The sequence below is a fragment of the Scyliorhinus torazame genome, chromosome 20, assembly GCF_047496885.1.
Source record: "Scyliorhinus torazame isolate Kashiwa2021f chromosome 20, sScyTor2.1, whole genome shotgun sequence".
In the NCBI taxonomy this organism is placed as follows: domain Eukaryota; kingdom Metazoa; phylum Chordata; class Chondrichthyes; order Carcharhiniformes; family Scyliorhinidae; genus Scyliorhinus; species Scyliorhinus torazame.
Genome location: NC_092726.1, coordinates 33,305,914 through 33,333,793, shown reverse-complemented (window position 1 = coordinate 33,333,793; position 27,880 = coordinate 33,305,914). Strand labels below are relative to the sequence as shown.

General features: G+C 61.8%; 1 protein-coding gene across 1 annotated transcript in view; it reads left to right on the top strand.

The window, feature by feature from the left end:
- Positions 1-27,880, top strand: part of unc93b1 (unc-93 homolog B1, TLR signaling regulator) — a 484,953-nt gene that overhangs the window by 447,544 nt on the left and 9,529 nt on the right. The window contains 3 exon segments of the mRNA XM_072486118.1: positions 22,782-22,964; positions 25,069-25,311; positions 25,313-25,349. Coding sequence (XP_072342219.1) covers positions 22,782-22,964; positions 25,069-25,311; positions 25,313-25,349 — 463 coding nt within the window.

Below are 27,880 nucleotides of genomic sequence, written 5' to 3'. Positions count from 1 at the left end.
AGCAGGCCAGAGGGAGAGAGGGAATTGTGCAGGACAGAGGGAGAGAGGGAATGGAGCAGGCCAGAGGGAGAGGGGGAATGTTGCAGTAAAGAGTGAGAGGGGGAATGGTGCAGGACAGAGGGAGAGGGAGAATGGTGCGGGACAGAGGGAGAGAGGGAATGGTGCGGGACAGAGGGAGAGGGGGAATGGTGCAGGACAGAGGGAGAGGGGGAATGGTGCAGGACAGAGGGAGAGGGGGAATGGTGCAGGAGAGGGGGAATGGTGCAGGACAGAGGGAGAGGGGGAATGGTGCAGGACAGAGGGAGAGGGGGAATGGTGCAGGACAGAGGGAGAGGGGGAATGGTGCAGGACAGAGGGAGAGGGGGAATGGTGCAGGACGGAGGGAGAGAGGGAATGGTGCAGGAGAGAGGTCGAGGGGGAATGGTGCAGGACAGAGGGAGAGGGGGAATGATGCAGGACAGAGGGAGAGGGGGAATGGAGCAGGACAGAGGGAGAGGGGGAATGGTGCAGGACAGAGGGAGAGAGGGAATGGTGCAGGACAGAGGGAGAGAGGGAATGGTGCAGGACAGAGGGAGAGGGGGAATGGTGCAGGACAGAGGGAGAGGGGGAATGTTGCAGGACAGAGGGAGAGAGGGAATGGTGCAGGAGAGAGGGAATGGTGCAGGACAGAGGGAGAGAGGGAAAGGTGCAGGAGAGAGGGAGAGGGGGAATGGTGCAGGACAGAGGGAGAGGGGGAATTTTGCAGTAAAGAGTGAGAGAGAGAATGGTGCAGAACCGAGATAGAGAATGGTGCAGGACCGAGAGAGAGAGAACAGTGCAGGACCGAGGGAGAGAGAGAATGGTGCAGGACCGAGGGAGAGAGAGAATGGTGCAGGACCGACGGAGAGAGAGAATGGTGCAGGACCGAGGCAGAGAGAGAATGGTGCAGGACCGAGGGAAGAGAGAATGGTGCAGGCCCGAGAGAGAGAGAATAGAGCAGGACCGAGGGAGAGAGAGAATGGTGCAGGACCGAGGGAAGAGAGAATGGTGCAGGACCGAGGGAGAGAGAGAATGGTGCAGGACCGAGGGAGAGAGAGAATGGTGCAGGACCGAGGGAAGAGAGAATTGTGCAGGACCGAGGGAGAGAGAGAATGGTGCAGGACCGAGGGAAGAGAGAATGGTGCAGGACCGAGGGAGAGAGAGAATGGTGCAGGACCGAGGGAAGAGAGAATGGTGCAGGACAGAGGGAGAGGGGGAATGATGCAGGAGGGGGGGAATGGTGCAGGACAGAGGGAGAAGGGGAATGGTGCAGGACAGAGGGAGGGGAGAGTGATGCAGGACAGAGGGAGAGGGGGAATGATGCAGGACAGAGGGAGAGGGGGAATGGTGCAGGACCGAGGGAGAGAGGGAATGTTGCAAGACAGAGGGAGAGAGAGAATGGTGCAGGACCGAGGGAGAGAGAGAATGGTGCAGGACCGAGGGAGAGAGGGAATGGTGCAGGACAGAGGGAGAGTGAGAATGGTGCAGGACAGAGGGAGAAGGGGAATGGTGCGGGAGAGGGAGAGAGGGAATGCTGCAGGACAGAGGGAGAGGGGGCATGGTGCAGGACAGAGGGAGAGGGGAATGGTGCAGGATAGAGGGAGAGGGGGAATGGTGCGGGAGAGGGGGAATCGTGCAGGACAGAGCGAGAGGGGGAATGGTGCAGGAAAGAGTGAGAGAGAAAATGGTGCAGAACCGAGATAGAGAATGGTGCAGGACCGAGAGAGAGAGAAAAGTGCAGGACCGAGGGAGAGAGAGAATGGTGCAGGACCGAGGGAGAGAGAGAATGGTGCAGGACCGAGGGAGAGAGAGAATGGTGCAGGACCGAGGCAGAGAGAGAATGGTGCAGGACCGAGGGAAGAGAGAATGGTGCAGGCCCGAGAGAGAGAGAATAGAGCAGGACCGAGGGAGAGAGAGAATGGTGCAGGACCGAGGGAAGAGAGAATGGTGCAGGACCGAGGGAGAGAGAGAATGGTGCAGGACCGAGGGAGAGAGAGAATGGTGCAGGACCGAGGGAAGAGAGAATGGTGCAGGACCGAGGGAGAGAGAGAATGGTGCAGGACCGAGGGAGAGAGAGAATGGTGCAGGACCGAGGGAAGAGAGAATGGTGCAGGACCGAGGGAGAGAGAGAATGGTGCAGGACCGAGGGAAGAGAGAATGGTGCAGGACCGAGGGAGAGGGGGAATGATGCAGGAGGGGGGGAATGGTGCAGGACAGAGGGAGAAGGGGAATGGTGCAGGACAGAGGGAGAGGGTAAATGGAGCAGGACAGATGGAGAGAGGGAATGGTGCAGGGCAGAGGGAGAGAGGGAATGGTGTAGGACAGAGGGGGAATGGTGCAGGACAGAGGGAGAGGGGAAATGGAGCAGGACAGATGGAGAGAGGGAATGGTGCAGGGCAGAGGGAGAGAGGGAATGGTGCAGGAGGGGGGGAATGGTGCAGGACAGACTGAGAGGGGGAACGGTGCAGGACAGAGGGAGAGAGGGAATGGTGCAGGACAGAGGGAGAGAGGGAATGATGCAGGACAGAGGGAGAGGGGAGAATGATGCAGGACAGAGGGAGAGGGGGAATGGTGCAGGACAGAGAGAGAGGGGGAATGGAGCAGGACAGAGGGAGAGAGGGAATGGTGCAGGACAGAGGGAGAGAGGGAATGGTGCAGGACGGATTGAGAGAGGGAATGGAGCAGGCCAGAGGGAGGGGGGAATGGTGCAGGACAGAAGGAGAGGGGGAATGGTGCAGTACAGGGGGAGAGGGGGAATGGTGCGGGACAGAGGGAGAGGGGAATGGTGCAGGACGGAGGGAGAGAGGGAATGGTGCAGGACAGAGGAAGAGAGGCAATGCTGCAGGAGAGAGGGAATGGAGCAGGACAGAGGGAGAGGGGGAATGGTGCAGGACAGAGGGAGAGAGGGAACGGTGCAGGACAGTTGGAGAGAGGGAATGGTGCAGGACAGGGAGAGAGGGAATGGTGCAGGACAGGGAGAGAGGGAATGGTGCAGGACAGAGGGAGAGGGGGAATGGTGCAGGACAGAGGGAGAGGGGGAATGGTGCAGGACAGACGGAGAGGGGGAACGGTGCAGGACAGAGGGAGAGAGGGAATGGTGCAGGACAGAGGGAGAGAGGGAATGGTGCAGGACAGAGGGAGGGAGGGAATGGAGCAGGACAGAGGGAGAGAAGGAATGGTGCAGGACAGAGGGAGAGGGGGAATGGTGCAGGACAGAGGGAGAGGAGGAATGGTGCAGGACAGAGGGAGAGAGGGAATGGTGCAGGACAGACGGAGAGGGGGAACGGTGCAGGACAGAGAGAGAGGGGGAATGGTGCAGGACAGAAGGAGAGGGGGAATGGTGCACGACAGAGGGAGAGAGGGAATGGAGCAGGACAGAGGGAGAGAGGGAATGGTGCAGGACCGAGGGAGAGGGGGAATGGTGCAGGACAGAGGGAGAGAGGGAATGGTGCAGGACAGAGGGAGAGAGGGAATGGTGCAGGACAGAGGGAGAGAGGGAATGGAGCAGGACCGAGGGAGAGGGGGAATGGTGCAGGACAGAGAGAGAGGGGGAATGGTGCAGGACCGAGGGAGAGAGGGAATGATGCAGGACAGATGGAGAGGGGGAATGGTGCAGGACAGAAGGAGAGGGGGAATGGTGCAGGACAGAGGGAGAGAGGGAATGGTGCAGGACAGAGGGAGAGGGGAATGGTGCAGGACAGAGGGAGAGGGGGAATGGTGCAGGAAAGAGGGAGAGAGGGAATGGTGCAGGACAGAGGGAGAGAGGGAATGGTGCAGGACGGAGGGAGAGAGGGAATGGAGCAGGCCAGAGGGAGAGAGGGAATTGTGCAGGACAGAGGGAGAGAGGGAATGGAGCAGGCCAGAGGGAGAGGGGGAATGTTGCAGTAAAGAGTGAGAGGGGGAATGGTGCAGGACAGAGGGAGAGGGGGAATGGTGCAGGACAGAGGGAGAGAGGGAATGGTGCAGGACAGAGGGAGAGAGGGAATGGTGCGGGACAGAGGGAGAGGGGGAATGGTGCAGGACAGAGGGAGAGGGGGAATGGTGCAGGACAGAGGGAGAGAGGGAATGGTGCAGGACAGAGGGAGAGGGAATGGTGCAGGACAGAGGGAGAGGGGGAATGGTGCAGGACAGAGGGAGAGGGGGAATGGTGCAGGACAGAGGGAGAGGGGGAATGGTGCAGGACAGAGGGAGAGGGGGAATGGTGCAGGACTGAGGGAGAGAGGGAATGGTGCAGGAGAGAGGTCGAGGGGGAATGGTGCAGGACAGAGGGAGAGGGGGAATGATGCAGGACAGAGGGAGAGGGGGAATGGAGCAGGACAGAGGGAGAGGGGGAATGGTGCAGGACAGAGGGAGAGAGGGAATGGTGCAGGACAGAGGGAGAGAGGGAATGGTGCAGGACAGAGGGAGAGGGGGAATGGTGCAGGACAGAGGGAGAGGGGGAATGTTGCAGGAAAGAGTGAGAGAGGGAATGGTGCAGGACAGAGGGAGAGGGAATGGTGCAGGACAGAGGAAGAGAGGGAATGGTGCAGGAGAGAGGGAATGGTGCAGGACAGAGGGAGAGAGGGAATGGTGCAGGAGAGAGGGAATGGTGCAGGACAGACGGAGAGACGGAAAGGTGCAGGAGAGAGGGAGAGGGGGAATGGTGCAGGACAGAGGGAGAGGGGGAATTTTGCAGTAAAGAGTGAGAGAGAGAATGGTGCAGAACCGAGATAGAGAATGGTGCAGGACCGAGAGAGAGAGAACAGTGCAGGACCGAGGGAGAGAGAGAATGGTGCAGGACCGAGGGAGAGAGAGAATGGTGCAGGACCGAGGGAGAGAGAGAATGGTGCAGGACCGAGGGAGAGAGAGAATGGTGCAGGACCGAGGCAGAGAGAGAATGGTGCAGGACCGAGGTAAGAGAGAATGGTGCAGGCCCGAGAGAGAGAGAATAGAGCAGGACCGAGGGAGAGAGAGAATGGTGCAGGACCGAGGGAAGAGAGAATGGTGCAGGACCGAGGGATAGAGAGAATGGTGCAGGACCGAGGGAGAGAGAGAATGGTGAAGGACCGAGGGAAGAGAGAATGGTGCAGGACCGAGGGAGAGAGAGAATGGTGCAGGACCGAGGGAAGGGAGAATGGTGCAGGACCGAGGGAGAGAGAGAATGGTGCAGGACCGAGGGAAGAGAGAATGGTGCAGGACAGAGGGAGAGGGGGAATGATGCAGGAGGGGGGGAATGGTGCAGGACAGAGGGAGAAGGGGAATGGTGCAGGACAGAGGGAGGGGAGAGTGATGCAGGACAGAGGGAGAGGGGGAATGATGCAGGACAGAGGGAGAGGGGGAATGGTGCAGGACCGAGGGAGAGAGGGAATGTTGCAAGACAGAGGGAGAGAGAGAATGGTGCAGGACCGAGGGAGAGAGAGAATGGTGCAGGACCGAGGGAGAGAGGGAATGGTGCAGGACAGAGGGAGAGTGAGAATGGTGCAGGACAGAGGGAGAAGGGGAATGGTGCGGGAGAGGGAGAGAGGGAATGCTGCAGGACAGAGGGAGAGGGGGCATGGTGCAGGACAGAGGGAGAGGGGAATGGTGCAGGATAGAGGGAGAGGGGGAATGGTGCGGGAGAGGGGGAATCGTGCAGGACAGAGCGAGAGGGGGAATGGTGCAGTAAAGAGTGAGAGAGAGAATGGTGCAGATCCGAGATAGAGAATGGTGCAGGACCGAGAGAGAGAGAACAGTGCAGGACCGAGGGAGAGAGAGAATGGTGCAGGACCGAGGGAGAGAGTGAATGGTGCAGGACCGAGGGAGAGAGAGAATGGTGCAGGACCGAGGCAGAGAGAGAATGGTGCAGGACCGAGGGAAGAGAGAATGGTGCAGGCCCGAGAGAGAGAGAATAGAGCAGGACCGAGGGAGAGAGAGAATGGTGCAGGACCGAGGGAAGAGAGAATGGTGCAGGACCGAGGGAGAGAGAGAATGGTGCAGGACCGAGGGAGAGAGAGAATGGTGCAGGACCGAGGGAAGAGAGAATGGTGCAGGACCGAGGGAGAGAGAGAATGGTGCAGGACCGAGGGAAGAGAGAATGGTGCAGGACCGAGGGAGAGAGAGAATGGTGCAGGACCGAGGGAAGAGAGAATGGTGCAGGACGGAGGGAGAGGGGGAATGATGCAGTAGGGGGGGAATGGTGCAGGACAGAGGGAGAAGGGGAATGGTGCAGGACAGAGGGAGGGGAGAGTGATGCAGGACAGAGGGAGAGGGGGAATGATGCAGGACAGAGGGAGAGGGGGAATGGTGCAGGACCGAGGGAGAGAGGGAATGTTGCAAGACAGAGGGAGAGAGAGAATGGTGCAGGACCGAGGGAGAGAGAGAATGGTGCAGGACCGAGGGAGAGAGGGAATGGTGCAGGACAGAGGGAGAGTGAGAATGGTGCAGGACAGAGGGAGAAGGGGAATGGTGCGGGAGAGGGAGAGAGGGAATGCTGCAGGACAGAGGGAGAGAGGGAATGGTGCAGGAGAGAGGGAATGGTGCAGGACAGACGGAGAGGGGAATGGTGCAGGATAGAGGGAGAGGGGGAATGGTGCGGGAGAGGGGGAATCGTGCAGGACAGAGCGAGAGGGGGAATGGTGCAGGACCGACGGAGATAGGGAATGGTGCAGGACAGAGAGAGAGGGGGAATGGTGCAGGACAGACGGAGGGGGGGAATGGTGCAGGACAGAGGGAGAGGGGGAATGGTGCAGGACAGAGGGAGAGAGGGAATGGTGCAGGACAGAGGGAGAGAGGGAATGGTGCAGGACAGAGGGAGAGGGGAGAATGATGCAGGACAGAGGGAGAGGGGGAATGGTGCAGGACAGACGGAGAGGGGGAACGGTGCAGGACAGAGGGAGAGAGGGAATGGTGCAGGACAGAGGGAGAGAGGGAACGGTGCAGGACAGAGGGAGAGGGGGAATGGAGCAGGACCGAGGGAGAGGGGGAATGGTGCAGTAAAGAGGGAGAGGGGAATGATGCAGGACAGAGGGAGAGTGGGAATGGTGCAGGACAGAAGGAGAGGGGGAATGGTGCAGGACGGAGGGAGAGAGGGAATGGTGCCGGACAGAGGGAGAGAGGCAATGCTGCAGGAGAGAGGGAGAGGGGGAATGGAGCAGGACAGAGGGAGAGGGGGAATGGTGCAGGACAGAGGGAGAGAAGGAACGGTGCAGGATAGTTGGAGAGAGGGAATGGTGCAGGACAGGGAGAGAGCGAATGGTGCAGGACAGAGGGAGAGGGGGAATGGTGCAGGACCGAGGGAGAGGGGGAATGGTGCAGGACAGAGGGAGAGGGGGAACGGTGCAGGACAGAGGGAGAGAGGGAATGGTGCAGGACAGAGGGAGAGGAGGAATGGTGCAGGACAGAGGGAACGGTGCAGGACAGAGAGAGAGGGGGAATGGAGCGGGAGAGAGGGAATGGTGCAGGACAGAGGGAGAGAGGGAATGGTGCAGGACGGAGGGAGAGAGGGAATGGAGCAGGACAGAGGGAGAGGAGGAATGGTGCAGGACAGAGGGAACGGTGCAGGACAGAGAGAGAGGGGGAATGGAGCAGGACAGAGGGAGAGAGGGAATGGTGCAGGACAGAAGGAGAGGGGGAATGGTGCAGGACAGAGGGAGAGAGGGAATGGAGCAGGACAGAGGGAGAGTGAGAATGGTGCAGGACCGAGGGAGAGAGAGAATGGTGCAAGAACGAGGGAGAGAGAGAATGGTGCAGGACCGAGGGAGAGAGAGAATGGTGCAGGACCGAGGGAGAGAGGGAATGGTGCAGGACCGAGGGAGAGAGGGAATGGTGCAGGACAGAGGGAGAGTGAGAATGGTGCAGGACAGAGGGAGAAGGGGAATGGTGCGGGAGAGGGAGAGAGGGAATGCTGCAGGACAGAGGGAGAGGGGGCATGGTGCAGGACAGAGGGAGAGGGGAATGGTGCAGGACAGAGGGAGAGGGGGAATGGTGCGGGAGAGGGGGAATCGTGCAGGACAGAGCGAGAGGGGGAATGGTGCAGGACCGACGGAGAGAGGGAATGGTGCAGGACAGAGAGAGAGGGGGAATGGTGCGGGAGAGGGGGAATCGTGCAGGACAGAGCGAGAGGGGGAATGGTGCAGTAAAGAGTGAGAGAGAGAATGGTGCAGATCCGAGATAGAGAATGGTGCAGGACCGAGAGAGAGAGAACAGTGCAGGACCGAGGGAGAGAGAGAATGGTGCAGGACCGAGGGAGAGAGTGAATGGTGCAGGACCGAGGGAGAGAGAGAATGGTGCAGGACCGAGGCAGAGAGAGAATGGTGCAGGACCGAGGGAAGAGAGAATGGTGCAGGCCCGAGAGAGAGAGAATAGAGCAGGACCGAGGGAGAGAGAGAATGGTGCAGGACCGAGGGAAGAGAGAATGGTGCAGGACCGAGGGAGAGAGAGAATGGTGCAGGACCGAGGGAGAGAGAGAATGGTGCAGGACCGAGGGAAGAGAGAATGGTGCAGGACCGAGGGAGAGAGAGAATGGTGCAGGACCGAGGGAAGAGAGAATGGTGCAGGACCGAGGGAGAGAGAGAATGGTGCAGGACCGAGGGAAGAGAGAATGGTGCAGGACGGAGGGAGAGGGGGAATGATGCAGGAGGGGGGGAATGGTGCAGGACAGAGGGAGAAGGGGAATGGTGCAGGACAGAGGGAGGGGAGAGTGATGCAGGACAGAGGGAGAGGGGGAATGATGCAGGACAGAGGGAGAGGGGGAATGGTGCAGGACCGAGGGAGAGAGGGAATGTTGCAAGACAGAGGGAGAGAGAGAATGGTGCAGGACCGAGGGAGAGAGAGAATGGTGCAGGACCGAGGGAGAGAGGGAATGGTGCAGGACAGAGGGAGAGTGAGAATGGTGCAGGACAGAGGGAGAAGGGGAATGGTGCGGGAGAGGGAGAGAGGGAATGCTGCAGGACAGAGGGAGAGGGGGCATGGTGCAGGACAGAGGGAGAGGGGAATGGTGCAGGATAGAGGGAGAGGGGGAATGGTGCGGGAGAGGGGGAATCGTGCAGGACAGAGCGAGAGGGGGAATGGTGCAGGACCGACGGAGATAGGGAATGGTGCAGGACAGAGAGAGAGGGGGAATGGTGCAGGACAGACGGAGAGGGGGAATGGTGCAGGACAGAGGGAGAGGGGGAATGGTGCAGGACAGAGGGAGAGAGGGAATGGTGCAGGACAGAGGGAGAGAGGGAATGGTGCAGGACAGAGGGAGAGGGGAGAATGATGCAGGACAGAGGGAGAGGGGGAATGGTGCAGGACAGACGGAGAGGGGGAACGGTGCAGGACAGAGGGAGAGAGGGAATGGTGCAGGACAGAGGGAGAGAGGGAACGGTGCAGGACAGAGGGAGAGGGGGAATGGAGCAGGACCGAGGGAGAGGGGGAATGGTGCAGTAAAGAGGGAGAGGGGAATGATGCAGGACAGAGGGAGAGTGGGAATGGTGCAGGACAGAAGGAGAGGGGGAATGGTGCAGGACGGAGGGAGAGAGGGAATGGTGCCGGACAGAGGGAGAGAGGCAATGCTGCAGGAGAGAGGGAGAGGGGGAATGGAGCAGGACAGAGGGAGAGGGGGAATGGTGCAGGACAGAGGGAGAGAAGGAACGGTGCAGGATAGTTGGAGAGAGGGAATGGTGCAGGACAGGGAGAGAGCGAATGGTGCAGGACAGAGGGAGTGGGGGAATGGTGCAGGACAGAGGGAGAGGGGGAATGGTGCAGGACAGAGGGAGAGGGGGAACGGTGCAGGACAGAGGGAGAGAGGGAATGGTGCAGGACAGAGGGAGAGGAGGAATGGTGCAGGACAGAGGGAACGGTGCAGGACAGAGAGAGAGGGGGAATGGAGCGGGAGAGAGGGAATGGTGCAGGACAGAGGGAGAGAGGGAATGGTGCAGGACGGAGGGAGAGAGGGAATGGAGCAGGACAGAGGGAGAGGAGGAATGGTGCAGGACAGAGGGAACGGTGCAGGACAGAGAGAGAGGGGGAATGGAGCAGGACAGAGGGAGAGAGGGAATGGTGCAGGACAGAAGGAGAGGGGGAATGGTGCAGGACAGAGGGAGAGAGGGAATGGAGCAGGACAGAGGGAGAGTGAGAATGGTGCAGGACCGAGGGAGAGAGAGAATGGTGCAAGAACGAGGGAGAGAGAGAATGGTGCAGGACCGAGGGAGAGAGAGAATGGTGCAGGACCGAGGGAGAGAGGGAATGGTGCAGGACAGAGGGAGAGTGAGAATGGTGCAGGACAGAGGGAGAAGGGGAATGGTGCGGGAGAGGGAGAGAGGGAATGCTGCAGGACAGAGGGAGAGGGGGCATGGTGCAGGACAGAGGGAGAGGGGAATGGTGCAGGACAGAGGGAGAGGGGGAATGGTGCGGGAGAGGGGGAATCGTGCAGGACAGAGCGAGTGGGGGAATGGTGCAGGACAGAGGGAGAGTGAGAATGGTGCAGGACAGAGGGAGAAGGGGAATGGTGCGGGAGAGGGAGAGAGGGAATGCTGCAGGACAGAGGGAGAGGGGGCATGGTGCAGGACAGAGGGAGAGGAGGAATGGTGCAGGACAGAGGGAACGGTGCAGGACAGAGAGAGAGGGGGAATGGAGCGGGAGAGAGGGAATGGTGCAGGACAGAGGGAGAGAGGGAATGGTGCAGGACGGAGGGAGAGAGGGAATGGAGCAGGACAGAGGGAGAGGAGGAATGGTGCAGGACAGAGGGAACGGTGCAGGACAGAGAGAGAGGGGGAATGGAGCAGGACAGAGGGAGAGAGGGAATGGTGCAGGACAGAAGGAGAGGGGGAATGGTGCAGGACAGAGGGAGAGAGGGAATGGAGCAGGACAGAGGGAGAGTGAGAATGGTGCAGGACCGAGGGAGAGAGAGAATGGTGCGAGAACGAGCGAGAGAGAGAATGGTGCAGGACCGAGGGAGAGAGAGAATGGTGCAGGACCGAGGGAGAGAGGGAATGGTGCAGGACCGAGGGAGAGAGGGAATGGTGCAGGACAGAGGGAGAGTGAGAATGGTGCAGGACAGAGGGAGAAGGGGAATGGTGCGGGAGAGGGAGAGAGGGAATGCTGCAGGACAGAGGGAGAGGGGGCATGGTGCAGGACAGAGGGAGAGGGGAATGGTGCAGGACAGAGGGAGAGGGGGAATGGTGCGGGAGAGGGGGAATCGTGCAGGACAGAGCGAGAGGGGGAATGGTGCAGGACCGACGGAGAGAGGGAATGGTGCAGGACAGAGAGAGAGGGGGAATGGTGCGGGAGAGGGGGAATCGTGCAGGACAGAGCGAGAGGGGGAATGGTGCAGTAAAGAGTGAGAGAGAGAATGGTGCAGATCCGAGATAGAGAATGGTGCAGGACCGAGAGAGAGAGAACAGTGCAGGACCGAGGGAGAGAGAGAATGGTGCAGGACCGAGGGAGAGAGTGAATGGTGCAGGACCGAGGGAGAGAGAGAATGGTGCAGGACCGAGGCAGAGAGAGAATGGTGCAGGACCGAGGGAAGAGAGAATGGTGCAGGCCCGAGAGAGAGAGAATAGAGCAGGACCGAGGGAGAGAGAGAATGGTGCAGGACCGAGGGAAGAGAGAATGGTGCAGGACCGAGGGAGAGAGAGAATGGTGCAGGACCGAGGGAGAGAGAGAATGGTGCAGGACCGAGGGAAGAGAGAATGGTGCAGGACCGAGGGAGAGAGAGAATGGTGCAGGACCGAGGGAAGAGAGAATGGTGCAGGACCGAGGGAGAGAGAGAATGGTGCAGGACCGAGGGAAGAGAGAATGGTGCAGGACGGAGGGAGAGGGGGAATGATGCAGGAGGGGGGGAATGGTGCAGGACAGAGGGAGAAGGGGAATGGTGCAGGACAGAGGGAGGGGAGAGTGATGCAGGACAGAGGGAGAGGGGGAATGATGCAGGACAGAGGGAGAGGGGGAATGGTGCAGGACCGAGGGAGAGAGGTAATGTTGCAAGACAGAGGGAGAGAGAGAATGGTGCAGGACCGAGGGAGAGAGAGAATGGTGCAGGACCGAGGGAGAGAGGGAATGGTGCAGGACAGAGGGAGAGTGAGAATGGTGCAGGACAGAGGGAGAAGGGGAATGGTGCGGGAGAGGGAGAGAGGGAATGCTGCAGGACAGAGGGAGAGGGGGCATGGTGCAGGACAGAGGGAGAGGGGAATGGTGCAGGATAGAGGGAGAGGGGGAATGGTGCGGGAGAGGGGGAATCGTGCAGGACAGAGCGAGAGGGGGAATGGTGCAGGACCGACGGAGATAGGGAATGGTGCAGGACAGAGAGAGAGGGGGAATGGTGCAGGACAGACGGAGAGGGGGAATGGTGCAGGACAGAGGGAGAGGGGGAATGGTGCAGGACAGAGGGAGAGAGGGAATGGTGCAGGACAGAGGGAGAGAGGGAATGGTGCAGGACAGAGGGAGAGGGGAGAATGATGCAGGACAGAGGGAGAGGGGGAATGGTGCAGGACAGACGGAGAGGGGGAACGGTGCAGGACAGAGGGAGAGAGGGAATGGTGCAGGACAGAGGGAGAGAGGGAACGGTGCAGGACAGAGGGAGAGGGGGAATGGAGCAGGACCGAGGGAGAGGGGGAATGGTGCAGTAAAGAGGGAGAGGGGAATGATGCAGGACAGAGGGAGAGTGGGAATGGTGCAGGACAGAAGGAGAGGGGGAATGGTGCAGGACGGAGGGAGAGAGGGAATGGTGCCGGACAGAGGGAGAGAGGCAATGCTGCAGGAGAGAGGGAGAGGGGGAATGGAGCAGGACAGAGGGAGAGGGGGAATGGTGCAGGACAGAGGGAGAGAAGGAACGGTGCAGGATAGTTGGAGAGAGGGAATGGTGCAGGACAGGGAGAGAGCGAATGGTGCAGGACAGAGGGAGTGGGGGAATGGTGCAGGACAGAGGGAGAGGGGGAATGGTGCAGGACAGAGGGAGAGGGGGAACGGTGCAGGACAGAGGGAGAGAGGGAATGGTGCAGGACAGAGGGAGAGGAGGAATGGTGCAGGACAGAGGGAACGGTGCAGGACAGAGAGAGAGGGGGAATGGAGCGGGAGAGAGGGAATGGTGCAGGACAGAGGGAGAGAGGGAATGGTGCAGGACGGAGGGAGAGAGGGAATGGAGCAGGACAGAGGGAGAGGAGGAATGGTGCAGGACAGAGGGAACGGTGCAGGACAGAGAGAGAGGGGGAATGGAGCAGGACAGAGGGAGAGAGGGAATGGTGCAGGACAGAAGGAGAGGGGGAATGGTGCAGGACAGAGGGAGAGAGGGAATGGAGCAGGACAGAGGGAGAGTGAGAATGGTGCAGGACCGAGGGAGAGAGAGAATGGTGCAAGAACGAGGGAGAGAGAGAATGGTGCAGGACCGAGGGAGAGAGAGAATGGTGCAGGACCGAGGGAGAGAGGGAATGGTGCAGGACAGAGGGAGAGTGAGAATGGTGCAGGACAGAGGGAGAAGGGGAATGGTGCGGGAGAGGGAGAGAGGGAATGCTGCAGGACAGAGGGAGAGGGGGCATGGTGCAGGACAGAGGGAGAGGGGAATGGTGCAGGACAGAGGGAGAGGGGGAATGGTGCGGGAGAGGGGGAATCGTGCAGGACAGAGCGAGAGGGGGAATGGTGCAGGACCGACGGAGAGAGGGAATGGTGCAGGACAGAGAGAGAGGGGGAATGGTGCAGGACAGAGGGAAAGTGAGAATGGTGCAGGACAGAGGGAGAGGGGAGAATGATGCAGGACAGAGGGAGAGGGGTAATGGTGCAGGACAGACGGAGAGGGGGAACGGTGCAGGACAGAGGGAGAGAGGGAATAGTGCAGGACAGAGGGAGAGAGGGAACGGTGCAGGACAGAGGGAGAGGGGGAATGGAGCAGGACCGAGGGAGAGGGGGAATGGTGCAGTAAAGAGGGAGAGGGGAATGATGCAGGACAGAGGGAGAGTGGGAATGGTGCAGGACAGAGGGAGAGGGGGAATGGTGCAGGACGGAGGGAGAGAGGGAATGGTGCAGGACAGAGGGAGAGAGGCAATGCTGCAGGAGAGAGGGAGAGGGGGAATGGTGCAGGACAGAGGGAGAGAAGGAACGGTGCAGGATAGTTGGAGAGAGGGAATGGTGCAGGACAGGGAGAGAGGGAATGGTGCAGGACAGAGGGAGAGGGGGAATGGTGCAGGACAGAGGGAGAGGGGGAATGGTGCAGGACAGAGGGAGAGGGGGAACGGTGCAGGACAGAGGGAGAGAGGGAATGGTGCAGGACAGAGGAGAGGAGGAATGGTGCAGGACAGAGGGAACGGTGCAGGACAGAGAGAGAGGGGGAATGGAGCAGGACAGAGGGAGAGAGGGAATGGTGCAGGACAGAGGGAGAGAGGGAATGGTGCAGGACGGAGGGAGAGAGGGAATGGAGCAGGACAGAGGGAGAGGAGGAATGGTGCAGGACAGAGGGAACGGTGCAGGACAGAGAGAGAGGGGGAATGGAGCAGGACAGAGGGAGAGAGGGAATGGTGCAGGACAGAGGGAGAGAGGGAATGGTGCAGGACGGAGGGAGAGAGGGAATGGAGCAGGCCAGAGGGAGAGGGGGAATGGTGCAGGACAGAAGGAGAGGGGGAATGGTGCAGGACAGAGGGAGAGAGGGAATGGAGCAGGACAGAGGGAGAGAGGGAATGGTGCAGGACCGAGGGAGAGGGGGAATGGTGCAGGACAGAGGGAGAGAGGGAATGGTGCAGGACAGAGGGAGAGAGGGAATGGTGCAGGACAGAGGGAGAGAGGGAATGGTGCAGGACAGAGGGAGAGAGGGAATGGAGCAGGACCGAGGGAGAGGGGGAATGGTGCAGGACAGAGGGAGAGGGGGAATGGTGCAGGACCAAGGGAGAGAGGGAATGATGCAGGACAGATGGAGAGGGGGAATGGTGCAGGACAGAGGGAGAGAGGGAATGGAGCAGGCCAGAGGGAGAGGGGGAATGGTGCAGGACAGAGGGAGAGGGGGAATGGTGCAGGACAGAGGGAGAGGGGAATGGAGCAGGACAGAGGGAGAGAGGGAATGGTGCAGGACAGAGGGAGAGAGGGAATGGTGCAGGACAGAGGGAGAGAGGGAATGGTGCAGGACAGAGGGAGAGAGGGAATGGAGCAGGACGGAGGGAGAGAGGGAATGGAGCAGGCCAGAGGGGGAATGTTGCAGTAAAGAGTGAGAGGGGGAATGGTGCAGGACAGAGGGAGAGGGGGAATGGTGCAGGACAGAAGGAGAGGGGGAATGGTGCAGGACAGAGGGAGAGAGGGAATGGAGCAGGACAGAGGGAGAGAGGGACTGGTGCAGGACCGAGGGAGAGGGGGAATGGTGCAGGACAGAGGGAGAGAGGGAATGGTGCAGGACAGAGGGAGAGAGGGAATGGTGCAGGACAGAGGGAGAGAGGGAATGGTGCAGGACAGAGGGAGAGAGGGAATGGAGCAGGACCGAGGGAGAGGGGGAATGGTGCAGGACAGAGGGAGAGGGGGAATGGTGCAGGACCGAGGGAGAGAGGGAATGATGCAGGACAGATGGAGAGGGGGAATGGTGCAGGACAGATGGAGAGGGGGAATGGTGAAGGACAGAGGGAGAGGGGGAATGGTGCAGGACAGAGGGAGAGGGGAATGGAGCAGGACAGAGGGAGAGAGGGAATGGTGCAGGACAGAGGGAGAGAGGGAATGGTGCAGGACAGAGGGAGAGAGGGAAAGGTGCAGGACAGAGGGAGAGAGGGAATGGTGCAGGACGGAGGGAGAGAGGGAATGGAGCAGGCCAGAGGGAGAGGGGGAATGTTGCAGTAAAGAGTGAGAGGGGGAATGGTGCAGGAGAGAGGGAATGGTGCAGGACAGAGGGAGAGAGGGAATGGTGCAGGACAGAGGGAGAGAGGGAATGGAGCAGGCCAGAGGGAGAGGGGGAATGGTGCAGGACAGAGGGAGAGAGGGAATGGTGCAGGACAGAGGGAGAGGGGGAATGGTGCAGGACAGAGGGAGAGGGGGAATGGTGCAGGACAGAGGGAGAGGGGGAATGATGCAGGACAGAGGGAGAGGGGGAATGGTGCAGGACAGAGGGAGAGGGGGAATGGAGCAGGACAGAGGGAGAGGGGGAATGGTGCAGGACAGAGGGAGAGAGGGAATGGTGCAGGACAGAGGGAGAGGGGGAATGGTGCAGGACAGAGGGAGAGGGGGAATGTTGCAGTAAAGAGTGAGAGAGGGAATGGTGCAGGACAGAGGGAGAGGGGGAATGGTGCAGGACAGACGGAGAGGGGGAATGGTGCAGGGCAGAGGGAGAGAGGGAATTGAGCAGGCCAGAGGGAGAGGGGGAATGTTGCAGTAAAGAGTGAGAGGGGGAATGGTGCAGGACAGAGGGAGAGGGGGAATGGTGCAGGACAGAAGGAGAGGGGGAATGGTGCAGGACAGAGGGAGAGAGGGAATGGAGCAGGACAGAGGGAGAGAGGGACTGGTGCAGGACCGAGGGAGAGGGGGAATGGTGCAGGACAGAGGGAGAGAGGGAATGGTGCAGGACAGAGGGAGAGAGGGAATGGTGCAGGACAGAGGGAGAGAGGGAATGGTGCAGGACAGAGGGAGAGAGGGAATGGAGCAGGACCGAGGGAGAGGGGGAATGGTGCAGGACAGAGGGAGAGGGGGAATGGTGCAGGACCGAGGGAGAGAGGGAATGATGCAGGACAGATGGAGAGGGGGAATGGTGCAGGACAGAGGGAGAGGGGGAATGGTGCAGGACAGAGGGAGAGGGGAATGGAGCAGGACAGAGGGAGAGAGGGAATGGTGCAGGACAGAGGGAGAGAGGGAATGGTGCAGGACAGAGGGAGAGAGGGAATGGTGCAGGACAGAGGGAGAGAGGGAATGGTGCAGGACGGAGGGAGAGAGGGAATGGAGCAGGCCAGAGGGAGAGGGGGAATGTTGCAGTAAAGAGTGAGAGGGGGAATGGTGCAGGACAGAGGGAGAGAGGGAATGGTGCAGGACAGAGGGAGACAGGGAATGGTGCAGGACAGAGGGAGAGAGGGAATGGAACAGGCCAGAGGGAGAGGGGGAATGGTGCAGGACAGTGGGAGAGAGGGAATGGTGCAGGACAGAGGGAGAGGGGGAATGGTGCAGGACAGAGGGAGAGGGGGAATGGTGCAGGACGGAGGGAGAGAGGGAATGGTGCAGGAGAGAGGTCGAGGGGGAATGGTGCAGGACAGAGGGAGAGGGGGAATGGTGCAGGACAGAGGGAGAGGGGGAATGGTGCAGGACAGAGGGGGAATGGTGCAGGACAGAGGGAGAGAGGGAATGGTGCAGGACAGAGGGAGAGGGGGAATGGTGCAGGACAGAGGGAGAGGGGGAATGTTGCAGTAAAGAGTGAGAGAGGGAATGGTGCAGGACAGAGGGAGAGGGGGAATGGTGCAGGACAGACGGAGAGGGGGAATGGTGCAGGACAGAGGGAGAGGGAATGGTGCAGGACAGAGGGAGAGAGGGAATGGTGCAGGAGAGAGGGAATGGTGCAGGACAGACGGAGAGAGGGAAAGGTGCAGGAGAGAGGGAGAGGGGGAATGGTGCAGGACAGAGGGAGAGGGGGAATGTTGCAGTAAAGAGTGAGAGAGAGAATGGTGCAGAACCGAGAGAGAGATAGAGAATGGTGCAGGACCGAGAGAGAGAGAACAGTGCAGGACCGAGGGAGAGAGAGAATGGTGCAGGACCGAGGGAGAGAGAGAATGGTGCAGGACCGAGGGAGAGAGAGAATGGTGCAGGACCGAGGGAGAGAGAGAATGGTGCAGGACCGAGGGAAGAGAGAATGGTGCAGGCCCGAGAGAGAGAGAATAGAGCAGGACCGAGGGAGAGAGAGAATGGTGCAGGACCGAGGGAAGAGAGAATGGTGCAGCCCGAGGGAGAGAGAGAATGGTGCAGGACCGAGGGAGAGAGAGAAAGGTGCAGGACCGAGGGAAGAGAGAATGGTGCAGGACCGAGGGAGAGAGAGAATGGTGCAGGACCGAGGGAAGAGAGAATGGTGCAGGACCGAGGGAGAGAGAGAATGGTGCAGGACCGAGGGAAGAGAGAATGGTGCAGGACAGAGGGAGAGGGGGAATGATGCAGGAGGGGGGGAATGGTGCAGGACAGAGGGAGAAGGGGAATGGTGCAGGACAGAGGGAGGGGAGAGTGATGCAGGACAGAGGGAGAGGGGGAATGATGCAGGACAGAGGGAGAGGGGGAATGGTGCAGGACCGAGGGAGAGAGAGAATGGTGCAGGACCGAGGGAGAGAGGGAATGGTGCAGGACAGAGGGAGAGTGAGAATGGTGCAGGACAGAGGGAGAAGGGGAATGGTGCGGGAGAGGGAGAGAGGGAATGCTGCAGGACAGAGGGAGAGGGGGAATGGTGCAGGACCGAGGGAGAGGGGGAATGGTGCAGGACAGAGGGAGAGTGAGAATGGTGCAGGACCGAGGGAGAGAGAGAATGGTGCAAGAACGAGGGAGAGAGAGAATGGTGCAGGACCGAGGGAGAGAGAGAATGGTGCAGGACCGAGGGAGAGAGGGAATGGTGCAGGACAGAGGGAGAGTGAGAATGGTGCAGGACAGAGGGAGAAGGGGAATGGTGCGGGAGAGGGAGAGAGGGAATGCTGCAGGACAGAGGGAGAGGGGGCATGGTGCAGGACAGAGGGAGAGGGGAATGGTGCAGGACAGAGGGAGAGGGGGAATGGTGCGGGAGAGGGGGAATCGTGCAGGACAGAGCGAGAGGGGGAATGGTGCAGGACCGACGGAGAGAGGGAATGGTGCAGGACAGAGAGAGAGGGGGAATGGTGCAGGACAGAGGGAAAGTGAGAATGGTGCAGGACAGAGGGAGAGGGGAGAATGATGCAGGACAGAGGGAGAGGGGTAATGGTGCAGGACAGACGGAGAGGGGGAACGGTGCAGGACAGAGGGAGAGAGGGAATGGTGCAGGACAGAGGGAGAGAGGGAACGGTGCAGGACAGAGGGAGAGGGGGAATGGAGCAGGACCGAGGGAGAGGGGGAATGGTGCAGTAAAGAGGGAGAGGGGAATGATGCAGGACAGAGGGAGAGTGGGAATGGTGCAGGACAGAGGGAGAGGGGGAATGGTGCAGGACGGAGGGAGAGAGGGAATGGTGCAGGACAGAGGGAGAGAGGCAATGCTGCAGGAGAGAGGGAGAGGGGGAATGGTGCAGGACAGAGGGAGAGAAGGAACGGTGCAGGATAGTTGGAGAGAGGGAATGGTGCAGGACAGGGAGAGAGGGAATGGTGCAGGACAGAGGGAGAGGGGGAATGGTGCAGGACAGAGGGAGAGGGGGAATGGTGCAGGACAGAGGGAGAGGGGGAACGGTGCAGGACAGAGGGAGAGAGGGAATGGTGCAGGACAGAGGAGAGGAGGAATGGTGCAGGACAGAGGGAACGGTGCAGGACAGAGAGAGAGGGGGAATGGAGCAGGACAGAGGGAGAGAGGGAATGGTGCAGGACAGAGGGAGAGAGGGAATGGTGCAGGACGGAGGGAGAGAGGGAATGGAGCAGGACAGAGGGAGAGGAGGAATGGTGCAGGACAGAGGGAACGGTGCAGGACAGAGAGAGAGGGGGAATGGAGCAGGACAGAGGGAGAGAGGGAATGGTGCAGGACAGAGGGAGAGAGGGAATGGTGCAGGACGGAGGGAGAGAGGGAATGGAGCAGGCCAGAGGGAGAGGGGGAATGGTGCAGGACAGAAGGAGAGGGGGAATGGTGCAGGACAGAGGGAGAGAGGGAATGGTGCAGGACAGAGGGAGAGAGGGAATGGTGCAGGACGGAGGGAGAGAGGGAATGGAGCAGGACAGAGGGAGAGGAGGAATGGTGCAGGACAGAGGGAACGGTGCAGGACAGAGAGAGAGGGGGAATGGAGCAGGACAGAGGGAGAGAGGGAATGGTGCAGGACAGAGGGAGAGAGGGAATGGTGCAGGACAGAGGGAGAGGGGGAATGATGCAGGACAGAGGGAGAGGGGGAATGGTGCAGGACAGAGGGGGAATGGTGCAGGACAGAGGGAGAGAGGGAATGGTGCAGGACAGAGGGAGAGGGGGAATGGTGCAGGACAGAGGGAGAGGGGGAATGTTGCAGTAAAGAGTGAGAGAGGGAATGGTGCAGGACAGAGGGAGAGGGGGAATGGTGCAGGACAGACGGAGAGGGGGAATGGTGCAGGACAGAGGGAGAGGGAATGGTGCAGGACAGAGGGAGAGAGGGAATGGTGCAGGAGAGAGGGAATGGTGCAGGACAGACGGAGAGAGGGAAAGGTGCAGGAGAGAGGGAGAGGGGGAATGGTGCAGGACAGAGGGAGAGGGGGAATGTTGCAGTAAAGAGTGAGAGAGAGAATGGTGCAGAACCGAGAGAGAGATAGAGAATGGTGCAGGACCGAGAGAGAGAGAACAGTGCAGGACCGAGGGAGAGAGAGAATGGTGCAGGACCGAGGGAGAGAGAGAATGGTGCAGGACCGAGGGAGAGAGAGAATGGTGCAGGACCGAGGGAGAGAGAGAATGGTGCAGGACCGAGGGAAGAGAGAATGGTGCAGGCCCGAGAGAGAGAGAATAGAGCAGGACCGAGGGAGAGAGAGAATGGTGCAGGACCGAGGGAAGAGAGAATGGTGCAGCCCGAGGGAGAGAGAGAATGGTGCAGGACCGAGGGAGAGAGAGAATGGTGCAGGACCGAGGGAAGAGAGAATGGTGCAGGACCGAGGGAGAGAGAGAATGGTGCAGGACCGAGGGAAGAGAGAATGGTGCAGGACCGAGGGAGAGAGAGAATGGTGCAGGACCGAGGGAAGAGAGAATGGTGCAGGACAGAGGGAGAGGGGGAATGATGCAGGAGGGGGGAATGGTGCAGGACAGAGGGAGAAGGGGAATGGTGCAGGACAGAGGGAGGGGAGAGTGATGCAGGACAGAGGGAGAGGGGGAATGATGCAGGACAGAGGGAGAGGAGGAATGGTGCAGGACCGAGGGAGAGAGAGAATGGTGCAGGACCGAGGGAGAGAGGGAATGGTGCAGGACAGAGGGAGAGTGAGAATGGTGCAGGACAGAGGGAGAAGGGGAATGGTGCGGGAGAGGGAGAGAGGGAATGCTGCAGGACAGAGGGAGAGGGGGAATGGTGCAGGACCGAGGGAGAGGGGGAATGGTGCAGGACAGAGGGAGAGGGGGAATGGTGCGGGACAGAGCGAGAGGGGGAATGGTGCGGGAGAGGGGGAATCGTGCAGGACTTAGCGAGAGGGGGAATGGTGCGGGAGAGGTGGAATCGTGCAGGACAGAGCGAGAGGGGGAATGGTGCAGGACCGACGGAGCTAGGGAATGGTGCAGGACCGACGGAGAGAGGGAATGGTGCAGGAGAGAGAGAGAGGGGGAATGGTGCAGGACAGAGGGAAAGTGAGAATGGTGCAGGACAGAGGGAGAGAGAGAAGGGAGAGGGGGCATGGTGCGGGAGAGGGAGAGAGGGAATGGTGCGGGACAGAGGGAATCGTGCAGGACAGAGCGAGAGGGGGAATGGTGCAGGACAGGGAGAGAGAGAAGGGTGAGGGAGAGGGGGCATGGTGCGGGAGAGTGAGGGGGGAATGGTGGTGGCCATGGGCAGAGAGAGGGGGAATGGAGCAGGATAGAGGGAGAGGGGGAATGGTGTAGGACAGAGGGAGAGAGGGAATGCTGCAGGACAGAGGGAGAGAGGGAATGCTGCAGGACAGAGGGAGAGGGGGAATGGTGCAGGACAGAGAGAGAGGGGGAATGATGCAGGACAGAGGGAGAGGGGGAATGGTGCAGGACAGAGGGAGAGAGGGACTGGTGCAGGACAGAGGGAGAGTGGGAATGGAGCAGGACAGAGGGAGGGGGGTAATTGTGCAGGACAGAGGGAGAGAGGGAATGGAGCAGGACAGAGAGAGAGAGGGAATGGAGCAGGATAGAGGGAGAGGGGGAATGGTGCAGGACAGAGGGAGAGAGGGAATGCTGCAGGACAGAGGGAGAGGGGGAATGGTGCAGGACAGAGGGAGAGGGGGAATGGTGTAGGACAGAGGGAGAGAGGGAATGCTTCAGGACAGAGGGAGAGAGGGAATGCTGCAGGACAGAGGGAGAGGGGGAATGGTGCAGGACAGAGAGAGAGGGGGAATGATGCAGGACAGAGGGAGAGGGGGAATGGTGCAGGTCAGAGGGAGAGAGGGAATGCTGCAGGACAGAGGGAGAGGGGGAATGGTGCAGGACAGAGGGAGAGGGGGAATGGTGCAGGACAGAGGGAGAGGGGGAATGGTGCAGGACAGAGGGAGAGGGGGAATGGAGCAGGACAGAGGGAGAGGGGGAATGGTGCAGGAGAGAGGGAATGGTGCAGGACTGAGGGAGAGGGCCAATGGTGCAGGACAGAGGGAGAGAGGGAATGCTGCAGGACAGAGGGAGAGAGGGAATGGTGCAGGACAGAGGGAGAGAGGGAATGGTGTAGGTCAGAGGGAGAGAGGGAATGGTGCAGGACAGAGAGAGAGAAGGAATGGTGCAGGACAGAGTGAGAGAGGGAATGGTGCAGGACAGAGGGAGAGAGGGAATGGTGCAGGACAGAGGGAGAGAGGGAATGGTGCAGGACAGAGGGAGAGAGCGAATGGTGCAGGGCAGAGGGAGAGAGGGAATCGTGCAGGACAGAGTGAGAGAGGGAATGGTGCAGGACAGAGTGAGAGAGGGAATGTTGCCATTGCCATGCAGTGGGGATGGAGCGGTTCGCTAGCATTCGCACCTTTACTGTGTCCCCTCTCTCCCCCGCACCCCCTTCTTCTCCCCCCCCCCCCCCCCTCTGTGAGCTATTCGCCTACTGTGAGAATCACTTGGTGAGATGATGTGATTTCAGGTTCTAATCCTGTGTGGTCCAGCCTATCGCCCGACTGAGGAGATTGACCTGCGCAGTATTGGCTGGGGGAATATCTTCCAGTTACCCTTCAAACACATGCGGGACTATCGCCTGAGGCACCTCCTGCCCTTCTTCATCTACAGTGGCTTTGAGGTGCTATTCGCCTGCACAGGCTTCACCATGGTGAGTTGAGGGGCAGCGATCCTCTGATTCTGATTGGTCAGTGCTGGCAGTAAGGTGCTGAAAACTGCTGCCCGCAGTGGGCGAGGGGGGGAGGAGGGGGTGGGCAGGGAAAACGAGGCTGGAGAAAATGAGGAGGTGGGCAGGGCAGGGGAGAGACGCGGAGGGAGAGGGACGAGTGAGGGGGATTGACAGTGAGGAGCGAGAGGGTATGTAGGCGACTAATCGAGGGAGCAGGCGGTACGTGTGGGAGGGAAGTGGAGGAAGAGGGTCAGGAAGTCCAAGGGAATCCCTGCAGTGCAAAGGGCAGCTATTCGGATAATCGAGGCTGCACCAACCGTTCAAAAGTGCAACCCCACTCCCATAACTAACCCGCGATAAGGGCAATTTTCCATGGCAAATCCACCTAACCCGCACATCTTTGGACTGTGGGAGGAAACCGGAGCACCCGGAGGAAACCCACGCACACACGGGGAGGATGTGCAGACTCCGCACAGACAGTGACCCAAGCCGGGAATCGAACCTGGGACCCTGGCGCTGTGAAGCAGCAGTGCTAAACACTGTGCCACCGTGCCGTCCCTGAGGCTTTTGCGGGATGGGGGTGGGGGTGGGGGTGGGGGGGGGGGGGGAGTGTGTGGACAAAGGGAGGACAATTGAAGGGAGAGGAATGATAAAGAAGGGGAGTAACATGGAATAAGCAGGGAAAGGGCGGCGGTGATTCTGGGGGAGAGCACGAGAAGGGAAGGGAGCGAGGGACGGAGTGAGAGTGAAGGAGGGAGGGGAGGGGGGGCAGGGAGAATGGGGCGGGGAGGGGGGAGGGGCTGGGAGGTGGGGGGGAAGGGGGAGGGGCTGGGAAGTAGGAGGCGGGGGAGGTGGGGGGGGAAGAGGGAGGGGCTGGGAGATAGGGGGCGGGGAGTTGGGGGGTGGGGGGAAGGGGAGGGGTTAGGAGGTAAGGTGTGGGGGAGGGGCTGGGGGGAAGGGGAGTGGCTGGGAGGTAGGGGACGGGGGTGTGGGGAGGGGGGTGGGGGGGAAGAGGGCAGGGGGAAAGAGGGCGGGGAGGTGGGGTGGGGGGAAGGGAGAGGGGCTGGGAGGTGGGGAGGGGCAGGGTGGGGGGGAGGAGCTGGGAGGTAGAGGTGGGGGGGTGGGGGGGAAGAGGGCGGTGGGGTGTGGGGGTGGTGGGGTGGGGGGAAAGGGGGAGGGGCTGGGAGGTAAGGTGTGGGGTGGGGGGAAGGGGGAGGGGCTGGGAGGTAGGGAGGGGGGGAAGGGGAGGGGCTGAGAGGTAGGGAGTGGGGAAGGGGGAGGGGCTGGGAGGTAGGGAGGGGCAGGGAGGTAGGGAGGGGGGGCAGGGTGGGGGGAAGGGGCTGGGAGGTAGGGGCGGGGGAGGTGGGGGTGTGGGGGAGGGGGGTGGGGGGGAAGGGCTGGGAGGTAGGGGCGGGGAGGTGGGGGTGTGGGGAGGGGAGAAGGGGGAGGGGCTGGGAGGTCGGGAGGAGGTAGGGAGGGGGGGCAGGGTGGGGGGGAGGGGCTGGGAGGTAGGGGCGGGGAGGTGGGGGTGTGGGGAGGGGGGTGGGGGGAAGGGCTGGGAGGTAGGGGCGGGGAGGTGGGGGTGTGGGGAGGGGGGTGGGGGGGAAGAGGGCGGGGGAATAGGGCGGGGAGGTGGGGGTGGTGGGGTGGGGAGAAGGGGGGAGGGGCTGGGAGGTCGGGAGGAGGGAGGGGAGGGGCAGGGTGTGGGGGAGGGGCTGGGAGGTGGGGCGGGGAGGTGGGGGGTGGGGGGGGAAGAGGGCGGTGGGGTGTGAGGGTGGTGGGGTGGGGGGGAAGGGGAGGGGCTGGGAGGTAAGGTGTGGGGTGGGGGGATGAGGGAGGGGCTGGGAGGTAGGGAGAGGGGGGAAGGGGGAGGGGCTGGGAGGTAGGGAGGGGGGGAAGGGGGGAAGGGGAGGGGCTGGGAGGTAGGGAGGGGGGGGCAGGGGTGGGGGGGAGGGGCTGGGAGGTAGGGGCGGGGAGGTGGGGGGTGGGGGGGAGGGGCAGGGTGGGGGGGGAGGGGCTATCCGAGAGTCTCTTCCTGACCCTGTAACAGTCTCAGTGACCTTTCCCCTCTCTCTCTCTCTCTCAGTCGTATGGTGTGTGTTCAGTGGGGCTGGAGCGGTTAGCCAGCATTCTCATCGCCTATGGAGTTGCCTCTTCTGTGTTCTCGCTCCTGTCCCTCAGCATGCTCCGTCTCCACCGATCTGTCCCTCTCCTGGCCGGGGCCGCCATCCAACTCGTCATCATCATCGGCCTATTCTGCTGGGCTCCCAGTCCCAAGAATGTCCACACCAGCAATCTGATCGCTGTCTACGCAGTGGCTATACTGTGGGGGAATGGGAACCGCACTCAACAAAACCAGCCTCATCAGTGAGTGTCCGGGAGAGAGGGACGGGGGCAGGGCGGAGAGAGGGAAGGGGGCAGGGCGGAGAGAGGGAAGGAGGCAGGGCGGAGAGAGGGAAGGGGGCAGGGCGGAGAGAGGGAAGTGGGCAGGGCGGAGAGAGGGAAGGGGGCAGGGCGGAGAGAGGGAAGGGGGGCAGGGCGGAGAGAGGGAAGGGGTCAGGGCGGGGAGAGGGAACGGGCAGGGCGGAGAGAGGGAACGGGCAGGGCGGAGAGAGGGAAGGGGCAGGGCGGAGAGAGGGAACGGGCAGGGCGGAGAGAGGGAAGGGGGCAGGGCGGAGAGAGGGAAGGGGGCAGGGCGGAGAGAGGGAAGGGGGCAGGGCGGAGAGAGGGAAGGGGGCAGGGCGGAGAGAGGGAAGGGGGCAGGGCGGAGAGAGGGAAGGGGGCAGGGCGGAGAGAGGGAAGGGGGCAGGGCGGAGAGAGGGAAGGGGGCAGGGCGGAGAGAGGGAAGTGGGCAAGACGGAGAGAGGGAAGGGGGCAGGGCGGAGAGAGGGAAGGGGGCAGGGCGGAGAGAGGGAAGGGGGCAGGGCGGAGAGAGGGAAGGGGCAGGGCGGAGAGAGGAAGGGGGCAGGGCGGAGAGAGGGAAGGGGCAGGGCGGAGAGAGGGAAGGAGGCAGGGCGGAGAGAGGGAAGGGGGCAGGGCGGAGAGAGGGACGGGGGCAGGGCGGAGAGAGGGAAGGGGCAGGGCGGAGAGAGGGAAGGGGGCAGGGCGGAGAGAGGGAAGGGGCAGGGCGGAGAGAGGGAAGGGGCAGGGCGGAGAGAGGGAAGGAGGCAGGGCGGAGAGAGGGAAGGGGGCAGGGCGGAGAGAGGGAAGGGGGCAGGGCGGAGAGAGGGACGGGGGCAGGGCGGAGAGAGGGAAGGGGGCAGGGCGGAGAGAGGGAAGGGGGCAGGGCGGAGAGAGGGAAGTGGGCAGGGCGGAGAGAGGGAAGGGGGCAGGGCGGAGAGAGGGAAGGAGGCAGGGCGGAGAGAGGGAAGGGGGCAGGGCGGAGAGAGGGAAGGGGGCAGGGCGGAGAGAGGGAAGTGGGCAGGGCGGAGAGAGGGAAGGGGGCAGGGCGGAGAGAGGGAAGGAGGCAGGGTGGAGAGAGGGAAGTGGGGCAGGGCGGAGAGAGGGAAGGGGCAGGGCGGAGAGAGGGAAGGGGGCAGGGCGGAGAGAGGGAAGTGGGCAGGGCGGAGAGAGGGAAGGGGGGCAGGGCGGAGAGAGGGAAGGAGGCAGGGCGGAGAGAGGGAAGGGGGCAGGGCGGAGAGAGGGAAGGGGGCAGGGCGGAGAGAGGGAAGGGGGCAGGGCGGAGAGAGGGAAGGGGACAGGGCGGAGAGAGGAAGGGGGCAGGGCGGAGAGAGGGAAGGGGGCAGGGCGGAGAGAGGGAAGGGGGCAGGGCGGAGAGAGGGAAGGGGGCAGAGCGGAGAGAGGGAAGGGGGCAGGGCGGAGAGAGGGAAGGGGCAGGGCGGAGAGAGGGAAGGAGGCAGGGCGGAGAGAGGGAAGGGGGCAGGGCGGAAAGAGGGACGGGGGCAGGGCGGAGAGAGTGAAGGGGGCAGGGCGGAGAGAGGGAAGGGGGCAGGGCGGAGAGAGGGAAGTGGGCAGGGCGGAGAGAGGGAAGGGGGCAGGGCGGAGAGAGGGAAGGAGGCAGGGCGGAGAGAGGGAAGGGGGCAGGGCGGAGAGAGGGAAGGGGGGCAGGGCGGAGAGAGGGAAGGGGGCAGGGCGGAGAGAGGGAAGGGGGCAGGGCGGAGAGAGGGAAGGGGGCAGGGTGGAGAGAGGGAAGTGGGCAGGGCGGAGAGAGGGAAGGGGCAGGGCGGAGAGAGGGAAGGGGGCAGGGCGGAGAGAGGGAAGGGGGCAGTGCGGAGAGAGGGAAGGGGGCAGGGCGGAGAGAGGGAAGGGGGCAGGGCGGAGAGAGGGAAGGGGGCAGGGCGGAGAGAGGGAAGGGGGCAGGGTGGAGAGAGGGAAGGGGGCAGGGAGCAGAGAGGGAAGGGGGCAGGGCGGAGAGAGGGAAGTGGGCAGGGCGGAGAGAGGGAAGGGGGCAGGGCGGAGAGAGGGAAGGGGGCAGGGCGGAGAGAGGGAAGGGGGCAGGGCGGAGAGAGGGAAGGGGGCAGGGCGGAGAGAGGGAAGGGGGCAGGGCGGAGAGAGGGAAGGGGGCAGGGCGGAGAGAGGGAAGGGGGCAGGGCGGAGAGAGGGAAGGGGGCAGAGCGGAGAGAGGGAAGGGGGCAGGGCGGAGAGAGGGAAGGGGGCAGGGCGGGGGAGAGGGAAGTGGGCAGGGCGGAGAGAGGGAACGGGGAAGGGAGATGGGCAGGGAGAGTGCTGAGGGTGAGGGGGCAGAGTGAGGGAGAGGGGTGGAGGGAGGGAGGGGGGGCGGAGATGGAGAGCTGGCGGAGGGAGGGGGGTTGGAGGGAGGGAGGTGGGTGGAGGGAGGGAGAGCGGGCGGAGGGAGGGAGAGTGGGCGGAGGGAGGGGGAGGGAGGGGGGCGAGGGGGCGGAGGGAGGGAGAGGGGGCAGAGGGAAGGAGGGAGGGGC